The sequence below is a fragment of the Hyla sarda genome, chromosome 5 (genome assembly GCF_029499605.1).
Source record: "Hyla sarda isolate aHylSar1 chromosome 5, aHylSar1.hap1, whole genome shotgun sequence".
NCBI lineage: Eukaryota > Metazoa > Chordata > Amphibia > Anura > Hylidae > Hyla > Hyla sarda.
In genome coordinates this window covers 234,262,200-234,283,182 of record NC_079193.1, presented here as the reverse complement: position 1 = coordinate 234,283,182, position 20,983 = coordinate 234,262,200, and the positions used below count along the sequence as shown (strand labels likewise).

Genomic DNA, 20,983 nt, shown 5'->3' with positions numbered 1-20,983 from the left:
TTTGAAAATGAAAGTAAAATACATCGTACATTGCTGGGGAGCGGAGCATGCCGCTCGCTCCCCTGCTTAATAACTTTTGATCGGATCGGGTCTCAGAAGTGAGACCCGCTGCGATCAACCCCTTTGCCCCTGTACTTCTTCCCCCAACATGGAACAGACCCTGTTCCATGATGGGGGTAGGATTTAGTCAGTTTTGAGTCATTTCCCGACAGCTCAGAGCTGTCGGGTTTTGGTGAAGAAAAATTCACAGGTTTTCCTGTGAGTTTTTCATTATACTCCAAGTGTTTTTTCTTTTTTGTTGGGAACACACCCCTTTTTGTGATAACCTGGCCCATTTTGACCGGTTTAAAAAACACTTGGAGTGATGATATATTTTGTCGGGTTGTGCGATCAAATTTTTCTCACATGGGCTATGTGACACATATTTGGTCGCACAACCCGACAAAAAGAGTCGGGTTGACATTAGTAAATGAGGGCTATTGTGTTTTATAGCACATGAAATCCGTTATGTTCCATCTCGGCCAGTTATTGGCTAAGTAGTGTTGTGACCTTTTCAGCCCCAGCACTAGAAAGTAGACCAATGCCAAGGCTCAACATGTAACATTGCCGGTCAGACAAACACTGGCCAAGGCAGGAATACTGAAACCAGCGATTCACTAAGCCGCAGTGCGACGTGTTGACCACAGGGAACCAGAAAGAGGAGCACACCGTGGACTGCAGCAGGACAACGGAGGTGCTAGGGGAGCTGCCGGAGGTAAGTAGATTTTTTTTTGTTTAATAACGTGCAGAATGGAAAATGTTACTGTCCTCTATCCAGGAGTACTCCTTTAATTCTCTGCAGGGTGGAGGACAAGGGCAAGATGGAGGAAGGATAAATGATTTTGTAAATAAAATAAGAAATATCTCACTGTTTACTATATGAAAACTATACGTTGAATCAAACAATTATGGTGCAGTCTACCATGGGTCATACCTACTGTTTTTTTTTATGTCATGAACAGTGAATATCATATGCATTTAAGTAAAGGTCTTGCAGCTACTAAACAATACCAGTATACAAGGGACCAATGAAGGGACTAATTAATAAGTTAATAACAAGAACACCTTATACAAAGACCAAAAATACCACCCATACAGTGACCACATAGTGGTAGGTAAATCTGTACACAGGCTCATGATTACAGTTATATCCAGTGACTCACAGTCCTCTCTGATTGACCACCATGACAACGTCTTCCATCCATGTATTGGACAAACATCTTAGTGTCCACACTATTCTAACATCAACCTTTCCTTTTTCCCCACACATAGTGCCCCAATGAAAATAATTCCCCCCAGTTGGAAGGTATGTGCTTCCAGTAGGAATTTACTCCAGGTAGGTAAATAGGTATCACCCAGTAGACAGGTGGCCCACAGTAGGTAGATAAGTGCCCTCCATTAGCTAGTTTCCATAGGAAAAATGGAAAATGATCAGTAAAGAATAAAGATAATGTGCCATAAATTGAATAATGTACTTCAATTTTACTTAGTGAAATGACTGCATAAAACACTGTTTGATGAATACTAACCCCTGCCAGTGATTACATTGACTGCAGCGATAGGTGAGCTGTCTATTAGGTTTAATAGGGTAGATTGTAAAAGATGTGGAGAGTTACGGATCACTGGGTCACTTTATTATGGTTTGGCGAGTTCAGCTCTGTGTTTCTTTCCTTTGGCTGAGGTCCCTTTCTCCTTTTTATTCCCTTGCCTTTGTCTTGGGAGTGTTTTTGCAGCTCTTAAGAACATCTGACATACCGTTGAGCACTTGACATGATTTGGATAAGCCTGTGTGGTATTTAATCCAGTAGAGTATTAGTTGCTCATGGCACAATGTATCTATTACATCAGTTTACCCCCCAGTGCTTGCCCATTGTTTTTGTTATTTGGCTGTGTGTGCATCTTTAAAATTGTTAAATTGTCCTATTAAGTTGAAGATCCTTTACATTTCGACATTTCCATAGAACTATGCCCAAAATGCTTCATTAAAATTTTTTTTATCAACACTTACAGTACTATGCATATTACATGAAAACCACCCTAAAGACCATGCTATACTGTATTGTATATGTGTTGCCCTTTTTTTTTGTGTACTATATATGTACAAGTGGGCACCACCCCTCAATATTTGTCACCAATGGAGTGCTAGTGCACATGGACAAAAACATACTGCCACTATAGCAGAATAAGTGCATAAAATGTGTACATCCTGCTATTCAAGAAGTCGTGCAAAATACTTGGGTCCACAAACTGTACAAAACAATTATATTCACACAATTCCCATCACTAATAACTCAAGAGGTCTCTCAAGATAATCAAGATAAGATGACATTGGAGATATATATGCAAAAAAACCCACTTTTTAAAACATTTAAAAACAGTTAAACTATACCCAATGGTATAAAAACCATACTGTTGGTATGATTCTCACCCACTGGGAAAACCCCTATTGCATATAAAAACTGTCTTTACCCTTAACAATACACATAGGGGAGATTTATCATTGCTTTTAGAGCATTATTCTTGTCTCATGTTTTGGCGCAGTTCAGGCGCAAGCAACATATTTAGAGACTTTTATGCGTCTTTTGATTTAGACAGTTTCACTCTTTTTTCCTACCCGTAGAACTTTTTCTTTTTGACCATGCAGTGGTCACGTATTTATCATTTACGACTTTTGTCAAAAGTCGCTATTTTGTGCGCAAAGGTACTTTTTTAGGCGCAAAGATAAACCCCCTACCAATAGGCGTGAGAATAATTTCTACCTTCCGCAATTCAACCTAATCTATTGCACACGCTCAGGAGCTGAGTGCGGGTCATAGCCGGGTGGTCCTGGCGGCTATCTGCCACTAGGACCCATCTCTAATGCCAGACATCACCGATCACGGTGATGCCCGGCTTTAACCCCTTAGACACCGCAATCAAATTTGATTGTAGCATCTAAAATGCAAGTAAAAATGTCCCAGCAGCTCTGTGAAAGTAAGTAAAAACACCAAACCTGCCAAATTCAGGACCCGAGAAAGTGTCTACTTCCCTCCCTCACAAGCGTCTAGAAAAAGTGTATGTGGTAGAGCTTTTCCCACCACAGCAGAGCTGCACAAAATTCCTCATCCTGCTGAACCATCTTGATAAATAAAATGCATGCTAGTCAAATCCACCACCCAAATAAACGTGGTAAAATAGCTCTACCATAGACATTCTTTGATAAATCTGGGCCATAATACTAACAATGGAGAAATGTATAAATAGGTGTCATCAACTATTAGGAAACATTGAATGCTCCATGCATATCATCATCATAATACTGTGGCTTTGTCAGGACTGAAGATATATACAACAATTACCTATATATCCTTATCCATTGAGTCATAATTTATGAAGTAGGCATACCTGTAAAAAAAATCAGTCCAGCACATAGCTCCAATAGGTATTCAGTAACAGTGAGTGCGAGTAAACCACATCACATACACATAGTAAACATACCTGTATAGGGAAGGACAAGCGTGCTGCACATAGCAATAGTACATCATCAACATCAGTCCACCGGTGTAAGTAAGCAACATCACTCACACATTATACATCTATTGGGCAAGTGCGAGATGTTATACACAGCATATGCCCATACATGAGCCCAAACCATAATAGTAGCTGTAATGTGTGCCCTACCATAATTTAGAGCTGATTAAGGCACCTGTGCTAAGTACCAATACACAGTTTTTGAAATATTAAGAAACCATTGCAAAATTATCATTTTCCCAGTTTTTTCCTAAAAGCCAGTGAGGGGGTCTAAAAAACATTCCGAATGCACTGTATATATACACTTACTGGCCACTGTAGTACTGGATTTGTCACCTTTTTGTCTTCAGAACTACCTTCTTTCCTTGTGGCATAATTTCTACAAGGTACTTGAAACATTTCTCATAGATTTGGGTTCATACGAACATGATGGCATCACACAGTTGCTGCAGATTAATCGGCCTCACATCCATAATGTGAATCTCCTGTTCCACACTATGCCAAATATTATTGGATTGAGCTCTTGTAACAATGGAGGCCATTGGAGTACATACAGTAAACTCATTGGCCCTCATTTACTATTGCAAACCCGACATGTTTTGTCGGGTTGTGTGCCAGAATCTGTCGCATTGCGCCACATTCTGTCACGTTGCGCCAGAAATTCTGTCTGCGCCAGATTTTGCGCCAGAATTGAAAAAACCCAACTAACTCTCCATTTTGCTAAGAAAAGGGGGAGTGGTCTCAGAAAAGGGGCATGTTTGTCACGATGCCGGCTGGCAGGAGGTGGATCCTCTGTGCCAGAGAGGGATTGGCGTGGACCGTGCTAGTGGACCGGTTCTAAGTTACTACTGGTGTTCACCAGAGCCCGCCGCAAAGCGGGATGGTCTTGCTGCGGCGGTAGTAACCAGGTCGTATCCACTAGCAACGGCTCAACCTCTCTGACTGCTGAAGATAGGCGCGGTACAAGGGAGTAGACAAAAGCAAGGTCGGACGTAGCAGAAGGTCGGGGCAGGCAGCAAGGATCGTAGTCAGGGGCAACGGCAGGAGGTCTGGAACACAGGCTAGGAACACACAAGGGAACGCTTTCACTAGGCACAAGGGCAACAAGATCCGGCGAGGGAGTGCAGGGGAAGTGAGGTATACATAGGGAGTGCACAGGTGAAGACACTAATTGGAACCACTGCGCCAATCAGTGGCGCAGTGGCCCTTTAAATCGCAGAGACCTGGCGCGCGCGCGCCCTAGGGAGCGGGGCCGCGCGCGCCGGGACAGGACCGAGGGAGAGCGAGTCAGGTACGGAAGCCGGGGTGCGCATCGCGAGCGGGCGCCACCCGCATCGCGAATCGCATCCCGGCTGGAGGCGGTATCGCAGCGCACCCGGTCAGTGGATCTGACCGGGGCGCTGCCGTAGCGAGGATGTTGCGAGCGCTCCGGGGAGGAGCGGGGACCCGGAGCGCTCGGCGTAACAGTACCCCCCCCCTTGGGTCTCCCCCTCTTCTTAGAGCCTGAGAACCTGAGGACCAGACTTTTATCTAGGATATTGTCCTCAGGTTCCCAGGATCTCTCTTCAGGACCACAGCCCTCCCAGTCCACTAAAAAAAAAGTTTTTCCTCTGACCTTTTTGGAGGCCAGTATCTCCTTTACGGAGAAGATATCTGAAGAACCGGAGACAGGAGTAGGAGAAATAAGTTTGGGAGAAAAACGGTTGATGATGAGTGGTTTAAGAAGAGAGACATGAAAGGCATTAGGAATACGAAGAGAAGGAGGAAGAAGAAGTTTGTAAGAGACAGGATTAATTTGGCACAAGATTTTGAAAGGACCAAGATAGCGTGGTCCCAATTTGTAGCTGGGAACACGGAAGCGGACATATTTAGCGGAGAGCCATACCTTGTCTCCGGGAGAAAAAATGGGGGGAGCTCTTCTTTTCTTATCAGCAAACTTCTTCATGCGTGATGAAGCCTGTAAGAGAGAATTTTGGGTCTCTTTCCATATGGTGGAAAGATCACGAGTTATTTCATCCACAGCGGGCAAACCAGAGGGCAAAGGAGTAGGGAGGGGGGGAAGAGGGTGACGGCCGTACACCACGAAAAATGGGGATGTGGAAGAAGATTCAGAGACTCTGAAGTTGTACGAGAATTCGGCCCATGGAAGAAGATCTGCCCAGTCATCCTGGCGGGAGGAAACAAAATGCCGTAAATAATCACCCAGGACCTGGTTAATTCTTTCTACTTGCCCATTGGATTGAGGATGATAAGCAGAAGAAAAGTTTAATTTAATCTTGAGTTGTTTACAGAGAGCCCTCCAGAATTTTGACACGAATTGGACGCCTCTATCCGAGACGATCTGCGTGGGCAACCCGTGAAGACGAAAAATGTGTACAAAAAATTGTTTTGCCAACTGAGGCGCTGAAGGAAGACCAGGAAGAGGAATAAAATGTGCCATCTTGGAAAATCGATCAACGACCACCCAAACAACAGTGTTGCCACGGGATGGGGGTAAGTCTGTAATAAAGTCCATACCAATCAGAGACCAAGGCTGTTCGGGGACAGGCAGAGGATGAAGAAGACCAGCAGGCTTCTGGCGAGGAGTCTTATCCCGGGCACAGACAGTGCAGGCCCGCACAAAATCAACAACATCCGTTTCCAGAGTCGGCCACCAATAGAAACGAGAGATGAGTTGCAAGGATTTCTTGATGCCCGCATGGCCTGCGAGATGGGAGGAGTGACCCCATTTGAGGATTCCGAGGCGTTGGCGTGGAGAAACGAAGGTCTTCCCTGGAGGAGTTTGCCTGATGGAGGCTGGAGAAGTGGAGATCAGGCAGTCAGGAGGAATGATGTGTTGCGGAGAGAGCTCTACTTCCGAGGCATCCGAGGAACGAGAGAGAGCATCGGCCCTAATGTTCTTATCGGCAGGGCGAAAGTGAATTTCAAAATTAAACCGGGCAAAGAACAGAGACCACCTGGCCTGGCGAGGGTTCAGCCGTTGGGCAGACTGGAGATAGGAGAGATTCTTGTGATCGGTGTAAATAATAACTGGAAATTTTGATCCCTCCAGCAGATGCCTCCATTCCTCAAGTGCTAATTTAATGGCCAGTAGCTCTCGATCCCCGATGGAGTAGTTCCTCTCCGCCGGAGAGAAGGTCCTAGAAAAAAACCCACAAGTAACAGCATGCCCAGAAGAATTTTTTTGTAGAAGAACCGCTCCAGCTCCTACTGAGGAGGCATCAACCTCCAATAGGAAGGGTTTAGATGGGTCAGGTCTGGAGAGCACGGGAGCAGAAGAAAAGGCAGACTTGAGCCGTTTAAAGGCGTCTTCCGCTTGAGGAGGCCATGACTTAGGATTGGCATTCTTCTTGGTTAAAGCCACGATAGGAGCCACAATGGTGGAAAAATGTGGAATAAATTGTCTGTAATAATTGGCGAACCCCAAAAAACATTGGATAGCACGGAGTCCGGAGGGGCGTGGCCAATCTAAGACGGCAGAGAGTTTGTCTGGGTCCATTTGTAGTCCCTGGCCAGAGACCAAGTATCCTAGGAAAGGAAGAGATTGACATTCAAACAGACATTTCTCCATTTTGGCATAAAGTTGATTGTCTCGAAGTCTCTGAAGAACCATGCGGACATGCTGGCGGTGTTCTTCTAGGTTGGCAGAAAAAATCTGAATATCGTCCAGATACACAACAACACAGGAATATAAGAGATCACGAAAAATTTCATTAACAAAGTCTTGGAAGACGGCAGGGGCGTTGCACAGGCCAAAGGGCATGACCAGATACTCAAAGTGTCCATCTCTAGTGTTAAATGCCGTTTTCCATTCGTCCCCCTCCCTGATGCGGATGAGATTATAAGCACCTCTTAAGTCCAGTTTGGTAAAGATGTGGGCACCTTGGAGGCGATCAAAGAGTTCAGAGATAAGAGGTAGAGGGTAGCGGTTCTTTACCGTGATTTTATTAAGTCCACGGTAGTCAATGCAAGGACGTAGGGAGCCATCTTTTTTGGACACAAAGAAAAATCCAGCTCCGGCAGGAGAGGAGGATTTGCGGATAAACCCCTTTTTTAAATTTTCCTGGATGTACTCAGACATAGCAAGAGTCTCTGGGGCGGACAGAGGATAAATTCTGCCCCGGGGTGGAGTAGTGCCCGGGAGGAGGTCAATAGGACAGTCATAAGGCCTGTGAGGAGGTAGAGTCTCAGCTTGTTTCTTGCAAAATACGTCAGCATAGTCCATATAGGCCTTAGGGAGACCGGTTACAGGGGGAACCACAGGGTCACGGCAGGGAGTACTGGGAACCGGTTTAAGGCAGTCCTTGAAACAAGAGGTACCCCAGCTCTTGATCTCCCCTGTGGACCAATCCAGGGTTGGGGAATGGCGTTGAAGCCACGGTAGTCCAAGGAGAATTTCAGAAGTGCAATTGGGGAGGACCAAAAACTCAATTTTTTCATGATGAGGTCCGATGCACATTAGGAGGGGCTCCGTGCGGTAACGTATGGTACAGTCCAATCTGTCATTGTTAACACAATTGATGTAGAGGGGTCTGGCGAGACTGGTTACCGGGATGTTGAACCTGTTGATGAAAGAGGCCAAAATAAAGTTTCCTGCAGATCCGGAATCCAAGAAGGCCATAGTAGAGAAGGAGAAGGTAGATGCAGATATCCGCACAGGCACAGTAAGACGTGGAGAAGCAGAGTTGACATCAAGGACTGTCTCACCTTTGTGCGGAGTCAGCGTGCGTCTTTCCAGGCGGGGAGGACGGATAGGACAATCTTTCAGGAAGTGTTCGGTACCGGCACAGTACAGGCAGAGATTCTCCATGCGGCGTCGTGTCCTCTCTTGAGGTGTCAGGCGAGACCGGTCAACTTGCATAGCCTCCACGGCGGGAGGCACAGGAACGGATTGCAGAGGACCAGAGGAGAGAGGAGCCGGGGAGAAAAAACGCCTCGTGCGAACAAAGTCCATATCCTGGTGGAGCTCCTGACGCCTTTCGGAAAAACGCATGTCAATGCGAGTGGCAAGATGAATGAGTTCATGTAGATTAGCAGGAATTTCTCGTGTGGCCAGAACATCTTTAATGTTGCTGGATAGGCCTTTTTTAAAGGTCGCGCAGAGGGCCTCATTATTCCAGGATAGTTCAGAAGCAAGAGTACGGAATTGTATGGCGTACTCGCCAACGGAAGAATTACCCTGGACCAGGTTCAGCAGGGCAGTCTCAGCAGAAGAGGCTCGGGCAGGTTCCTCAAAGACACTACGAATTTCCGAGAAGAAGGAGTGTACAGAGGCAGTGACGGGGTCATTGCGGTCCCAGAGCGGTGTGGCCCATGACAGAGCTTTTCCAGACAGAAGGCTGACTACGAAAGCCACCTTAGACCTTTCAGTAGGAAACTGGTCCGACATCATCTCCAAGTGCAGGGAACATTGTGAAAGAAAGCCTCGGCAAAACTTAGAGTCCCCATCAAATTTATCCGGCAAGGATAGTCGTAGGCCTGAAGCGGCCACTCGCTGCGGAGGAGGTGCAGGAGCTGGCGGAGGAGATGATTGCTGAAGCTGTGGTAGTAGCTGCTGTAGCATCACGGTCAGTTGAGACAGCTGGTGGCCTTGTTGCGCTATCTGTTGTGACTGCTGGGCGACCACCGTGGTGAGGTCGGCGACAACTGGCAGAGGTACTTCAGCGGGATCCATGGCCGGATCTACTGTCACGATGCCGGCTGGCAGGAGGTGGATCCTCTGTGCCAGAGAGGGATTGGCGTGGACCGTGCTAGTGGACCGGTTCTAAGTTACTACTGGTGTTCACCAGAGCCCGCCGCAAAGCGGGATGGTCTTGCTGCGGCGGTAGTAACCAGGTCGTATCCACTAGCAACGGCTCAACCTCTCTGACTGCTGAAGATAGGCGCGGTACAAGGGAGTAGACAAAAGCAAGGTCGGACGTAGCAGAAGGTCGGGGCAGGCAGCAAGGATCGTAGTCAGGGGCAACGGCAGGAGGTCTGGAACACAGGCTAGGAACACACAAGGGAACGCTTTCACTAGGCACAAGGGCAACAAGATCCGGCGAGGGAGTGCAGGGGAAGTGAGGTATACATAGGGAGTGCACAGGTGAAGACACTAATTGGAACCACTGCGCCAATCAGTGGCGCAGTGGCCCTTTAAATCGCAGAGACCCGGCGCGCGCGCGCCCTAGGGAGCGGGGCCGCGCGCGCCGGGACAGGACCGAGGGAGAGCGAGTCAGGTACGGAAGCCGGGGTGCGCATCGCGAGCGGGCGCCACCCGCATCGCGAATCGCATCCCGGCTGGAGGCGGTATCGCAGCGCACCCGGTCAGTGGATCTGACCGGGGCGCTGCCGTAGCGAGGATGTTGCGAGCGCTCCGGGGAGGAGCGGGGACCCGGAGCGCTCGGCGTAACAATGTTCCTGACATTTTCACAAAAACCCAACATTTACTAAGGTTTCCACAGAAAATGTGGTGGATTTCAGCTGAGGAAAACCCGAAAGATCAGAGCATGTGTAAAAAAAGCAAAGTGTAGGGAAAGTGGAAAATGTAGGGAAACCTTAGTAAAGACCGGGGAAAATAAATTGTAGGGAATTAAAACCCACAAAGAAACCCACACTCCACTCTTAGTAAATGAGGGCCAATGTCATGTTCAAGAAACCAGTGAGATGATGTGAGCTTTGTGACATGGTGCATTATTGCTGAAAGTAGCCATCAGAAGATGGGTACATTGTGGTAATAAAGAAATGGGCTTGGCCAGCAACAATATTCAGGTATGTTGTTGCGTTTACACATTGCTAAGGGACCCAAAATGTGCCAAGAAATTGTCCCCCACAACTTTTTACCCCCACCATCAGCCTGAATCGCTGATACAAGGCAGGAAGGATCTCTCCTTTCATGTTGTTTATGCCAAATTCTGACCTTGCCACCGGAATGTTGCATCTGGAATCAAGATTCCACAGACCAGGCAATAATCTTTCAGTTTTCCATTGTCCAATTTTGGTGAGCCTGTGCGAATTGAAGCCTAATTTTCCTGTTCTTGGTTGACAGGAGTGACACCTGGTGTGGTGTTTGCTGCTGTAGCCCCTCTGCTTCAAGGGTCAACCTGTTGTTTAGATATGGTACTCTGCTTTGTTGCAACTAGTGTTTATTTGACTTACTGTTGCCTTTCTGTCATTTAAACCAGTCTGCCCATTCTTCTCTGAAATCAACAAGGCATTTTCATCCACACAGCTGCCGGTCACTTGATATATTCTCTTTTCCGTGCCATTCTCTGAAAACCCTACAGATGGGGTATGTGTGAAAATCCCAGTTGATCAGCAGTTTCTAAAATACTTAGACCGGCCTGTCTGGCGCCAACTTTCTTCCCAAGATTTGAGATTTGTACATATATATCAGTGAAAAATAAATAATGTAAAATTTTTGTAGTTTGCTGCTCATTATTCAGTTAGGAATGTACAATGTCACACGTAATGACAATGACCCAGTATATGGAAATACATCTGAATCCAGCAATAGGTCACTCATTGAAATCTATTGTGTTTAGCCGTGTCCTAGTAACATAATTGAGGATTTTCCTAGTAGAGTGACGGAAAATATTGATTTTATTAAGACAGGAGGCGAATATCAGAATGCATTATCCTTCTTTATTTTGCCCATTAGCAGAAAGAATGACAGTGTTAAACATAAAAAGAAAAAGAAAACACAGGTGTCCAAGCACCTAGTAACCATAGCAACTCCCTCCTCCATCCCACCAATCCAAGCATAGACTGCCCTATAAAACCAAGCTGCAGCCCCTCCTCCTCCTCTTTCTTTATGCCGTGATTAAGTCCAGCATCGAAACTGCAGAACTCGCGCGACGGCGTCCACACGGAGGATCTTGAACCAATAACGCAGAACGTCAATCTTCAAACAGGAACGATCAACCGGATAGGTCACGCAGCTGACCCCAACAAAGAACCGTGGCAAGGCAGAACCATTCTTCAATATCCTGAAAACAACAAAGGTTATAAATAATAACGGGTAGGGGAAACGGGTGGGATGATATTCGCCTCCTGTCTTAATAAAATCAATATTTTCCGTCACTCTACTAGGAAAATCCTCAATTTTATTGCAGACAGGAGGCTCATATCAGAATGCATGTTCAAAGCACAGTACATAGAGAAGCATCATAAATCCATCACAATACAGACATAGACACATGTACAGTAGGTTTAAAATAGAACGTACGGAATGTATCCTCGGACGACCAGTCGGCCGCCCTCAAGAGTTCCGAAAGCGAGCCACCCGTCTGAAAGACTTTGGTCGACATCGCACTCCTAGTGGAGTGAGCCGTGAATAGTGACACATCAATACCCGCTAAGGACATTGTCAATTTCACCCACCGAGCCAATGTCGGGGAGGAAACCGGTAAATATGGCGGACAATAGGAGATGAGGAGCTGCGCCGAACCCGTCGGACGACGCGTAGCTGTCTTCAACTCATAAGATCGAAGACATCGCACGACACACAATTTCGGGCGTGTCGGAAAAAATGGGAAGAAAACCGAACGTAGATCGGTTTTGGTCCAACGACAAATGGAAAAACGAACCCCGTCGGGAACAAATTGTTTCCTGGAAATATCCAGGGCCCATACGTCTGACACACGCTTGATGGAGACCAGGCATAACAACATTGTCAATTTAAACGACAGGAGTTTAAGAGACAAGTCGTCATTGTCTTCCCATGTCTCAAACATGCGTAATACACTGCTAACATCCCACGTGGTGAGATATCGCGAAGAAGGCGGTCTCTTAAACCGCATCCCCCTCATAAGACGGCAGACAATAGGGTGTTGTCCAACCAACAAGCCATCCACCAACCCATGGGAGGCGGAAATAGCCGAGCGATAAACGTTAATCGTGCGATAAGCTTTCCCCGCCTCAAAAGACTCCGAGAGGTAATTAATGACCTCCGCTACAGGGGCACGTACGGGATCCAAATCCCGTCGTGAGCACCAATGAAGCCAAAGTCCCCAGGCTGATCGATAAGCCGATCTGGTACCTGGAGCCCAAGCGTCATTGATGAGGTCAGAAGCCGATTGCGAAATGCGGCCCCCAAGCGAAGGTGTCCCGAAATCAACCATGCCAATAGCGGCAGTTGATCGTCCGATGTCAAGGGATGAAGATTCCCTGAGGGGTCTCGAAGCAACGTGAGTAGAGGCGGACACAACCTCGGCACATCTATGGCCATCCCCAGGACCTGGGGAAACCATGACTGAGTCGGCCACCAGGGGGTGATCAACACCAGCGTCGCTTTTTGGGACACCGTCTGCCATAATACTCTGGGGATCATGGCAAATGGCGGGAAGGCGTACAGAGTGCTCTGTGGCCACACTTGAAGAAACGCGTCCGTCGCCATGGCGTCCGGATCCGGTCACCAACTGAAAAATCGTGGCAGCTGTCGATTGAGACGAGATGCGAATAAGTCGATACTCAATGGTCCCCACAGGGCATGGATCGCCCGGAACACCGTTGGTTCCAACATCCAATCGCTGGAGTCCGTGAGGTACCTGGAATTCCAGTCCGCAATGGCGTTGGAAATTCCAGGAAGATACTCCGCGGTCAACAATATATTCCGCTGAAGGCAGAATTGCCAAAGGACCGTCGCGAGATCTGCGAGGATCTTGGATTTCGTGCCTCCCAGGCGGTTGATGTATTGAACGGCTGCTACATTGTCCATGCGCAGCAGGATACAACAATCCGACCTGTGGAAAGCGAAACTCCTCAGGGCAAAGGTGCCCGCGAGAAGTTCCAGGCAATTGATGTGCAAACCCATTTCTGATGGTGACCACTTGCCTCCGGACGTCGATGCCCCGCAGCGGGCACCCCAACCCCGCAGGCTGGCGTCTGATTCTATCACTAAGTCCGGTTTGGAATTGAAAATTGTCTTCCCATTCCAAACCTGGGCATGACGTAGCCACCACAGGAGTTCTCCCTTGGCTTCTGCGGATAGTGGCACTTCGGTTGAGTAGGGTAAACCCTCCCTCAAGTGCCGAATCTTCAGTCTCTGCAGCGCCCTGTAGTGTAAGGGGGCAGGGAAGATCGCCTGGATGGAGGCTGTCAGCAGACCGACCACCCGAGCGAGCGCCCGCAATGAGACCACCTCCGCACGGAGAAGCTTCCGGATCTCCTTGCGGATCGTAGTCAGTTTCCTCGTGGGCAGACTCAGGGTGGCCAAGTGGGTATCCACCTCGAACCCCAGGAACTCCGTCCGTCGAGACGGCGTGAGTACCGACTTCTCTTCGTTGAGCAGAAAGCCCAACTCCGAGAGCAGAGCGGCCGTCCATTGGACATGCTGCACGGCCAACGCGTACGTGGACGCCATGATCAGAATATCGTCGAGATAGACGATCAGGCGTACCCCCCGGCTCCTGAGCAAAGCCATGACCGGTCTCAGCAGTTTGGTGAAGCACCATGGTGCTGAAGAAAGGCCGAACGGGAGGCATGCAAATTCCCATTTGCGACCTTCCCAACAGAACTGAAGATATGGACGGGAAGAAAGGTGTATCGGCACGGTCAGATACGCGTCTTTCAGATCTATCTTCGCCAACCAGTCTCCTGGTAGCAAAAGATCTCTGAGAAGATGTATCCCCTCCATCTTGAAGTGGCGATACAAAACGTACTCGTTTAAATGTTTCAAGTTTATGACCGGGCGGTGACCTCCGTCCTTCTTTTTGACCAAGAAAATATTGCTCACATAACCCGGAGCGTCCCAAGACACCTCCTGAATGGCGTGCTTCAACTGCAGATCCATCAATTCTGAGCGGATCAGGGCCTTGTCGGCGTCCGCGAAGTGTATCGCTGGCGGCCAACAAGTCTGTATCGGAGGATAGAGAAATTCTATTTGATAGCCGGTTACGGTTTGCAAGACCCACGGGTCGGATGTGATCCGGGACCAGGTCCGGGAAAAATACCACAGCCTGCCCCCCACAGGAACCCATGTTAATGACAGAATAGGCAGTCTCACCTGTGCCCCTGGATCTTGGGTATCCGCGGCTGGCACCCCTCGCTCTCCACGGACGTCCTCTAGGCGGAAAGAATGGAGTTGAGGGCTGTGGTGGCTGGGGAACTGGTGTGTAATATTGTCTGTCAGGCATGTAGTGGCCCCTGTTATAGGGTCTATAGTTGGTGGCACGGCCGGAAGGGCGACCCCTACCCCTTCCAGCCCTGGGGAAAACCTTGTTAGCGCCCACCTTTTTTAAAGAGGATTGGGCTTTGTCAAGGCCCGAGAAAAGGCCAACATACTTATTTATATTTTTAAGAAAGGCCTCCCCGAATAGTAAACCGTCCGCTGGCGGACCAGGTTCGTCGGTAGCCAGGTGAGTAAGTTGGGGATCCAGCCGCATAAGGATGGATCTCCGGCGTTCCGTAGACGCCGCAGTGTTTGCATTGCCGAGCAAGCAAACTGCTCGTAATGCCCAGCCCCGTAAAATGTCTGCATCAATTACTTCACCTGAAGCGACAGCATGTTCGGCCAATTGTAAAATCTTAGTCATAGGCCCAAGGACATCCAACAATTTGTCCTGAACAGTTTTGAAAGATTTGTCAATACCCTTTTTTGGGTTTTTACCGGTCTTAACCAGATAGCGCACCAGAATGGGGTCCAACTCTGGCGTCATGGCGACATTATTGGGCAGTGACGGTCGTGGACACTCCGCCCTCAGTTTATTGCGGTTGCGACCATCTAAAGATTTGCGCAGCCAAGCCGAAACATAATCAGCCACCTGTGACATGGGCGACCACTCCCCCGAACGGGGGTGTTTGATATTCTCCGGGCTGAAGAATGGAATTCCCATGGAATCCAAGATCGCCCCGGGGGCGTTTGTGTCAGCGGAGCCATGTGGAGGAGAACGACTCGCGTTCCCTTCCAGATCCTCGTCCTCCAACTCATACAAATCATCATCCCCAGAGTCTGAGGTGCCATCTGAATCTTCAACAAAAGAGTCGGGTTTATTACGCCTGGAGGACCGAGAGGTTCCACCGGGCATGTCATCCCCATCCGTGGGGTTCTGAGCACTCACATTGGTATCCTCAGGAGGCACTGAGGTCTTAGTTAGTTTAGAACCACCTCCAATAGTAGGTGTATTGGTAAGGTGGGTATCTAAGTCGGAGCAATAGCGTCTCTTCCGGTCCGACTTGCCGGGTCTTAGTAGGCTGGAAGCCTGGGATTGTATGTGGGAGGCGACCAAGGGGGTATCTGAAGAGGCCGGCCCTTCCCGGTGTTGCCGTGACAACGCCATGGAAACAGACTTTGATATGCTGTCATTGACAGATGACATGGCGGAGGCTAGGGCGGATTGGACCGATGTAGACACCATCTGTTGCAATAATTCAGAAGGGGCTAGGATATGGTCCTGAGATGAATGAGTCAGCCCACCATTAGGTGGAGATAGCTGATCATCAGACATGATGTAGTTAAAATATGTATGAATGTACAATATAAGTGTGCAGTCCCAGCTGTAAGGAGAGAACAGACAGAGGGACTAGCATTAACTGCAGTGAATAAATAACATGTAAATATACAAGAGTATACAATAAGAGAGAGAGAGAAAAATGTTCGCAATAAGGCGCAGCGAAAAAAATCCCACTCAGTTGCGAACTGGGTAAGGCGATAATAATGCGCCAGCGCCGAAAGATGAACGGAGGGGCCGCGGGGAATCCCTGAGTCGGCGACCGACGAAACGGCCGGGCCGCGCAACCAAGGGACTCGCCGGGGCACCACACAGAAGGCCCCGCACGTAGGCGAGGTAACAGTCCAAAACGTTCGCGAAGCGAACGTGCGGACACGCCCCCCTGCGGCGCGCAAAGCGCTCAGGAGATCTCAGACTGAAAGCCGGAGAAGAAGGGGGGCGGAGTCAGGAAAAATGGCGGAGCGCCAAAGGGGAGAAAAAATAAGTGAGACAGAACAACGGTACAGTTCCCTGGGTCTGAAATACCGACCCAGAGGACAAAAAAGGGGAAACGGATATAGATATATAGATGTATATAGATAGAAAAACACGGAGAGAGGGGGGAAGGAGAGAGATAAAGATAGAGAGAGAGAGGGAGAGGGACCCTCGCTCCCTCAGAAGCTGGCCACAGAGGGCAGAAGTCCCCCAACCCTGGAAGTACAGGGTCAAGGGAGAAATCACAATGTGGGTGACAGGAATGAGAATTATTAATGCACTTATCTGTTAGATACTGATGCTGCTAACGAGCAGAAAGAAAGAGGAGGAGGAGGGGCTGCAGCTTGGTTTTATAGGGCAGTCTATGCTTGGATTGGTGGGATGGAGGAGGGAGTTGCTATGGTTACTAGGTGCTTGGACACCTGTGTTTTCTTTTTCTTTTTATGTTTAACACTGTCATTCTTTCTGCTAATGGGCAAAATAAAGAAGGATAATGCATTCTGATATGAGCCTCCTGTCTGCAATAAAATTACCAGCAGCTCGAATCACTGTTCTGCTGTTAGGAAATGTGGCATCACATTGTGCAATGTATGACCTATATACATTTCTATATTACACTAAATGCAATATTATATAAACTAGTGCATTCTTGTGCTCCTTCTAGAACTAATCTCCATTTTGAATAATTATATATCATTATATATTACCTGTGCCATACGATATGTCCTTGGTGTTTACAGTGAACCATATGTTAGATCCAGTCTATACGTAAAGTCTGTAGATAAACCAAGGCAAGGAGAAAATGTACTGTTTGGGATATATATCTACTAGTCCCCCATGTGCCTTTTTTGTCGTGCCCTATTTTACTTGGTTACAACAGTCGTGATGCAGTCATGCATGCTCAGTTAAGCTGCATATCGCTTCTCAGTCTCTACTGTGTATGTAAGCAAAGGGAATTGTGGGAAAGTGTAAGGGTCAGGGCTCAAGCATGGAAATGGTGTTCCTTCACTTTTTCCACCGCAGGAACACTGGGGGAGATTTATCAAAACCTGTTTAAAGAAGAGTTGACCAGTTGCTCATAGCAACCAATCAGATTGCTTCTTTCATTTTTAAAAGGGCCTCTGAAAAATGAAAGAAGCGGTCTGATTGATTGCTATAGGCAACTGGTGAACTTTCCCTCTACACAGGTGAGTTCCCACACTTTTTTTTCCCAGGACTTGACCCCTGGTGTGCTCTGTTGCTTGACAACGATAGGGTCACAGTTTAGAGAGGAAACCAGGAAGTGATCGGATGCTTGAGAAAGAACAGTACAGGGATGTCGATTATTTTACCCTAAAGAAAAAAGAAAAAAAAAACAACAGCATATGTGTACTTTATCTGTTTTTGCCAACTTTGCTTCATGGGGAAACACCTTTAGGGTGCGTTCACACGCTAGTAACTAGCAGCGGGTTTCCCTCTGCGGGAAACCCACTGCGAGTTACGCTACCATTCATTTGAATGGGTCCGCGGACAGTCCGCAAATCTGACACTATTGTGGACTGTCTGTGGACCGATTCAAATCAATGTTAGTGTAACTCGCAGTAGGATTCCCGCAGCTGGAAACCCGCTGCTAGTAATAGCGTGTGAACGCACCCTCAGGGTGCGTTCACACGCTATTACTAGCAGCGGGTTGCCTGCTGCGGGAAACCTGCTGTGAGTTACACTACCATTGATTTGAATGGGTCCACAGACAGTCCGCAATAGTGTCGGATTTGCGGACTGTCCGCAGACCCATTTAAATCAATGGTAGCGTAACTCGCAGTGAGTTTCCCGCAGCGGGAAACTTGCTGCTAGCTGATAGCGTGTGAACGCAACCTTAAGGGAATCCTGATGTAACACTCATGATGTCTCTATGAGGAGAGAGTTATTGAATTTGTTTTTAAAATAGGCTTGCAATATAATGTAATATTTTACATGATAAGGAACCTTAGAACCAACTTGAAACTTAGTCCAGCTTTTGGCTTTGGTTGATGATGCTGCTGAAGTTCCTTCTATATTTGACCATGTTTCTATTATGATTTTGTACAAGGTATATATGGTTGTATTGGGGTCCAGATAAATAGCATTTCAAATTCTGTTTTGGTAGAATCTTTTCAATGCAGAATTCCTCACTAGCTTTGAGGATCAACAAGTCTTGTGAACATGTCCAGGCATGCTGACTGGTGACTTACTCAGACATAGCCAATGCATTTTAAACAGCTTCCAAAATAAGGTCTGCAGCAATGTTTAGGCATTAAAGGGGGGGTCCAGGGTAAAACAACTTATCCACTTATCCTCAGTGGTCAGACCGCCCTGAACGGGACTCAACACTCTGAGACGAGCGCCAGCTACAGATGGCACGGCTCTGTTAATTTCTATGGAAGTGTCAGAGATACCCAAGTACAGTGCTCGGTTCCAGCACAGGCTCCCATTCAAGAGATTGTGAGGACACTCATCCCCTATACGTTGTTTTTTTTTTTTACCAGACTGCCCCTTAAATGTAGATGTCAGCAACTGCCAGACCAATGCTCCTGATCCTCCGCTGGTCTCCGCTTCTTCCAGGTTCTGTGTCAAGCTGACCCCACAGTCCTGCCCACTCAGTGTCTTTCCTCAGTCCCTGATTGGCTGAGTGGGCAGGACCTGTGTGGTCGGGCCTGCACAAAACCATCAGAGTACCGGGAAAATCAGCAACGCAGCTAGAGGGGACTGGAGAAGGTGAATATAATATATTTATTATTTTTATAGAATCCCCAGCCCAGAAGCAAATTTTTGTCTTGCCCCCCATTTACGCTGGGCGTTGAATAGGACAATTACTGCTCCTTGTAAAAGCGATCAGTCTATGAACAAGCAATCTTTTGTTCTTCGACTGTTTTCTAGGATTGTGTGGCAACAAAAGTCGTCATTTGTACATCTTCCTGTGTAAACAAGTATTGTGTGCCTGACAATGACGTAAGAGGGTCGCACCAACACACACTTACAATAATTGGGCTGTTTAAAGGCTTCTTCTCACAATTGCTATTGTACAGCACATGTATTAGTCGGCGCCCCGCTCATTCAAAAAGACCCTTTGGGTGTGAGAGGGGGTGTTTAAATTTAAAACCTTTTAAATTTATGTCTGTGCAAAGGATTTGGACATCTGTATAAAAAGCTCCAACTACTTGCAAAAAACATTATGATGTTAACCAATACAGAATATTTACTGCCACATTTACCACCCTGAGTGATGGTGTACCTCTGGCCTTTAGGCTTAAATAATAACCAGGAAATATGCATACACATTTCCTGTTAGTACAACGATACCTGTGCTATACACAGTACTGACCTCGAGTAGTTTTACCAAATTACTATATCACAAATACAAGCACATAACTCATTGTCAACCTCCTAAGCGTTCTGGGAAAACAAGTTTATTTTTAACTTTGTGAGGTTAATCATTAGTTTTGACAGTCATTTTAAGAATGTTCACTTCTTATTTTGAACATTCCGTAGCCGAATTATCTGATCTGGCGCCTCTCAATGACAGTAGCTAATTGTAGCCATGACATTAATCAGGTTACTGGGGACAGAGTAAAGTGCCATAGACTGGGAACATGAAGAGTCAACATTAAACATATTCAGTCTGTTTCAATGACATGTTTAATGTAGAATTCACCTGAGACAAGTGGTTGGCCTGTAGTGATGTTTGCTTTCCTTACTCAAGCCTAGTAAACTGCTGCGGACATGAGCGCCGATTCTGGAGCATTGTGAATGCTGCAGATCCACAGTGGAAATTTACATTTTTACATATCTTAACTACTCCCAAATCTGACCATACTCCATAACATAATTTCACAGACCTAGTGTTCTGTTATACATTCAATATCAGTTCATCATCACAGTATTCAAGATCACTGTTTGGTGTCATTCATTAGGGACCTTCATTATTTACTTCTAAGTATACCTCTCTTTCCTGGTCTTGTGATGGTGGGTACACAGATGTCTGCAAGACATGGCTCTGATAAATGTGTATTCTCATATACCAAATTGAAAGCTGCAGATTTGTTGCTGTTGTTTGATGCTAGTGTCATTTAGTTTACATTGAACTCTGCAGCATAAAATCTGCAGCTTCAAATCCTGTGCTTCAAATTACCCTTGGGTAGAGTCAGACACAGCCCATCCTCCGATATCGCTCTGCCAGCAGTGCATCCACATGTGCAGATGTGCTGTGTGTGACCCTACCCTTAAAGGGGTACTCCACCCCTAGACATCTTATCCCCTATCCAAAGGATAGGGGATAAGATGTCTGATCGTGGGGGTCCCACCGCTGGGGACCCCCGCAATATGGCATGCAGCACCCACCTGTATCTGCTTCAGGCAGCGCTGGAGGTTCTGGCTCCCGACCACGGGAACGAAAGATCGTGACGTCACGACTCCACCCCCGTGTGACATCACACCCCGCCCCCTCAATGCAAGTCTATGAGAGGGGGGCGTGATAGGGCATAAGATGAGTACCCCTTTAATACATAAAATGACTG

At 47.4% G+C, this 20,983-nt stretch overlaps 2 protein-coding genes across 6 annotated transcripts in view; one reads left to right on the top strand and one right to left on the bottom strand.

Annotated features, from left to right (window-relative positions):
• Positions 1-20,983, top strand: part of DCDC2 (doublecortin domain containing 2) — a 195,970-nt gene that overhangs the window by 24,875 nt on the left and 150,112 nt on the right. The window lies entirely within an intron of this gene.
• On the bottom strand, positions 11,133-16,750 carry LOC130273870 (uncharacterized). Its single transcript, XM_056521308.1, has 3 exons — positions 16,737-16,750; positions 14,534-16,025; positions 11,133-11,516 (listed from the first exon to the last, which is right to left on the bottom strand). The coding sequence occupies exons 2-3, from the start codon at positions 15,972-15,974 to the stop codon at positions 11,509-11,511; spliced, it is 1,449 nt and encodes a 482-aa protein (XP_056377283.1). The 5' UTR covers positions 15,975-16,025; positions 16,737-16,750; the 3' UTR covers positions 11,133-11,508.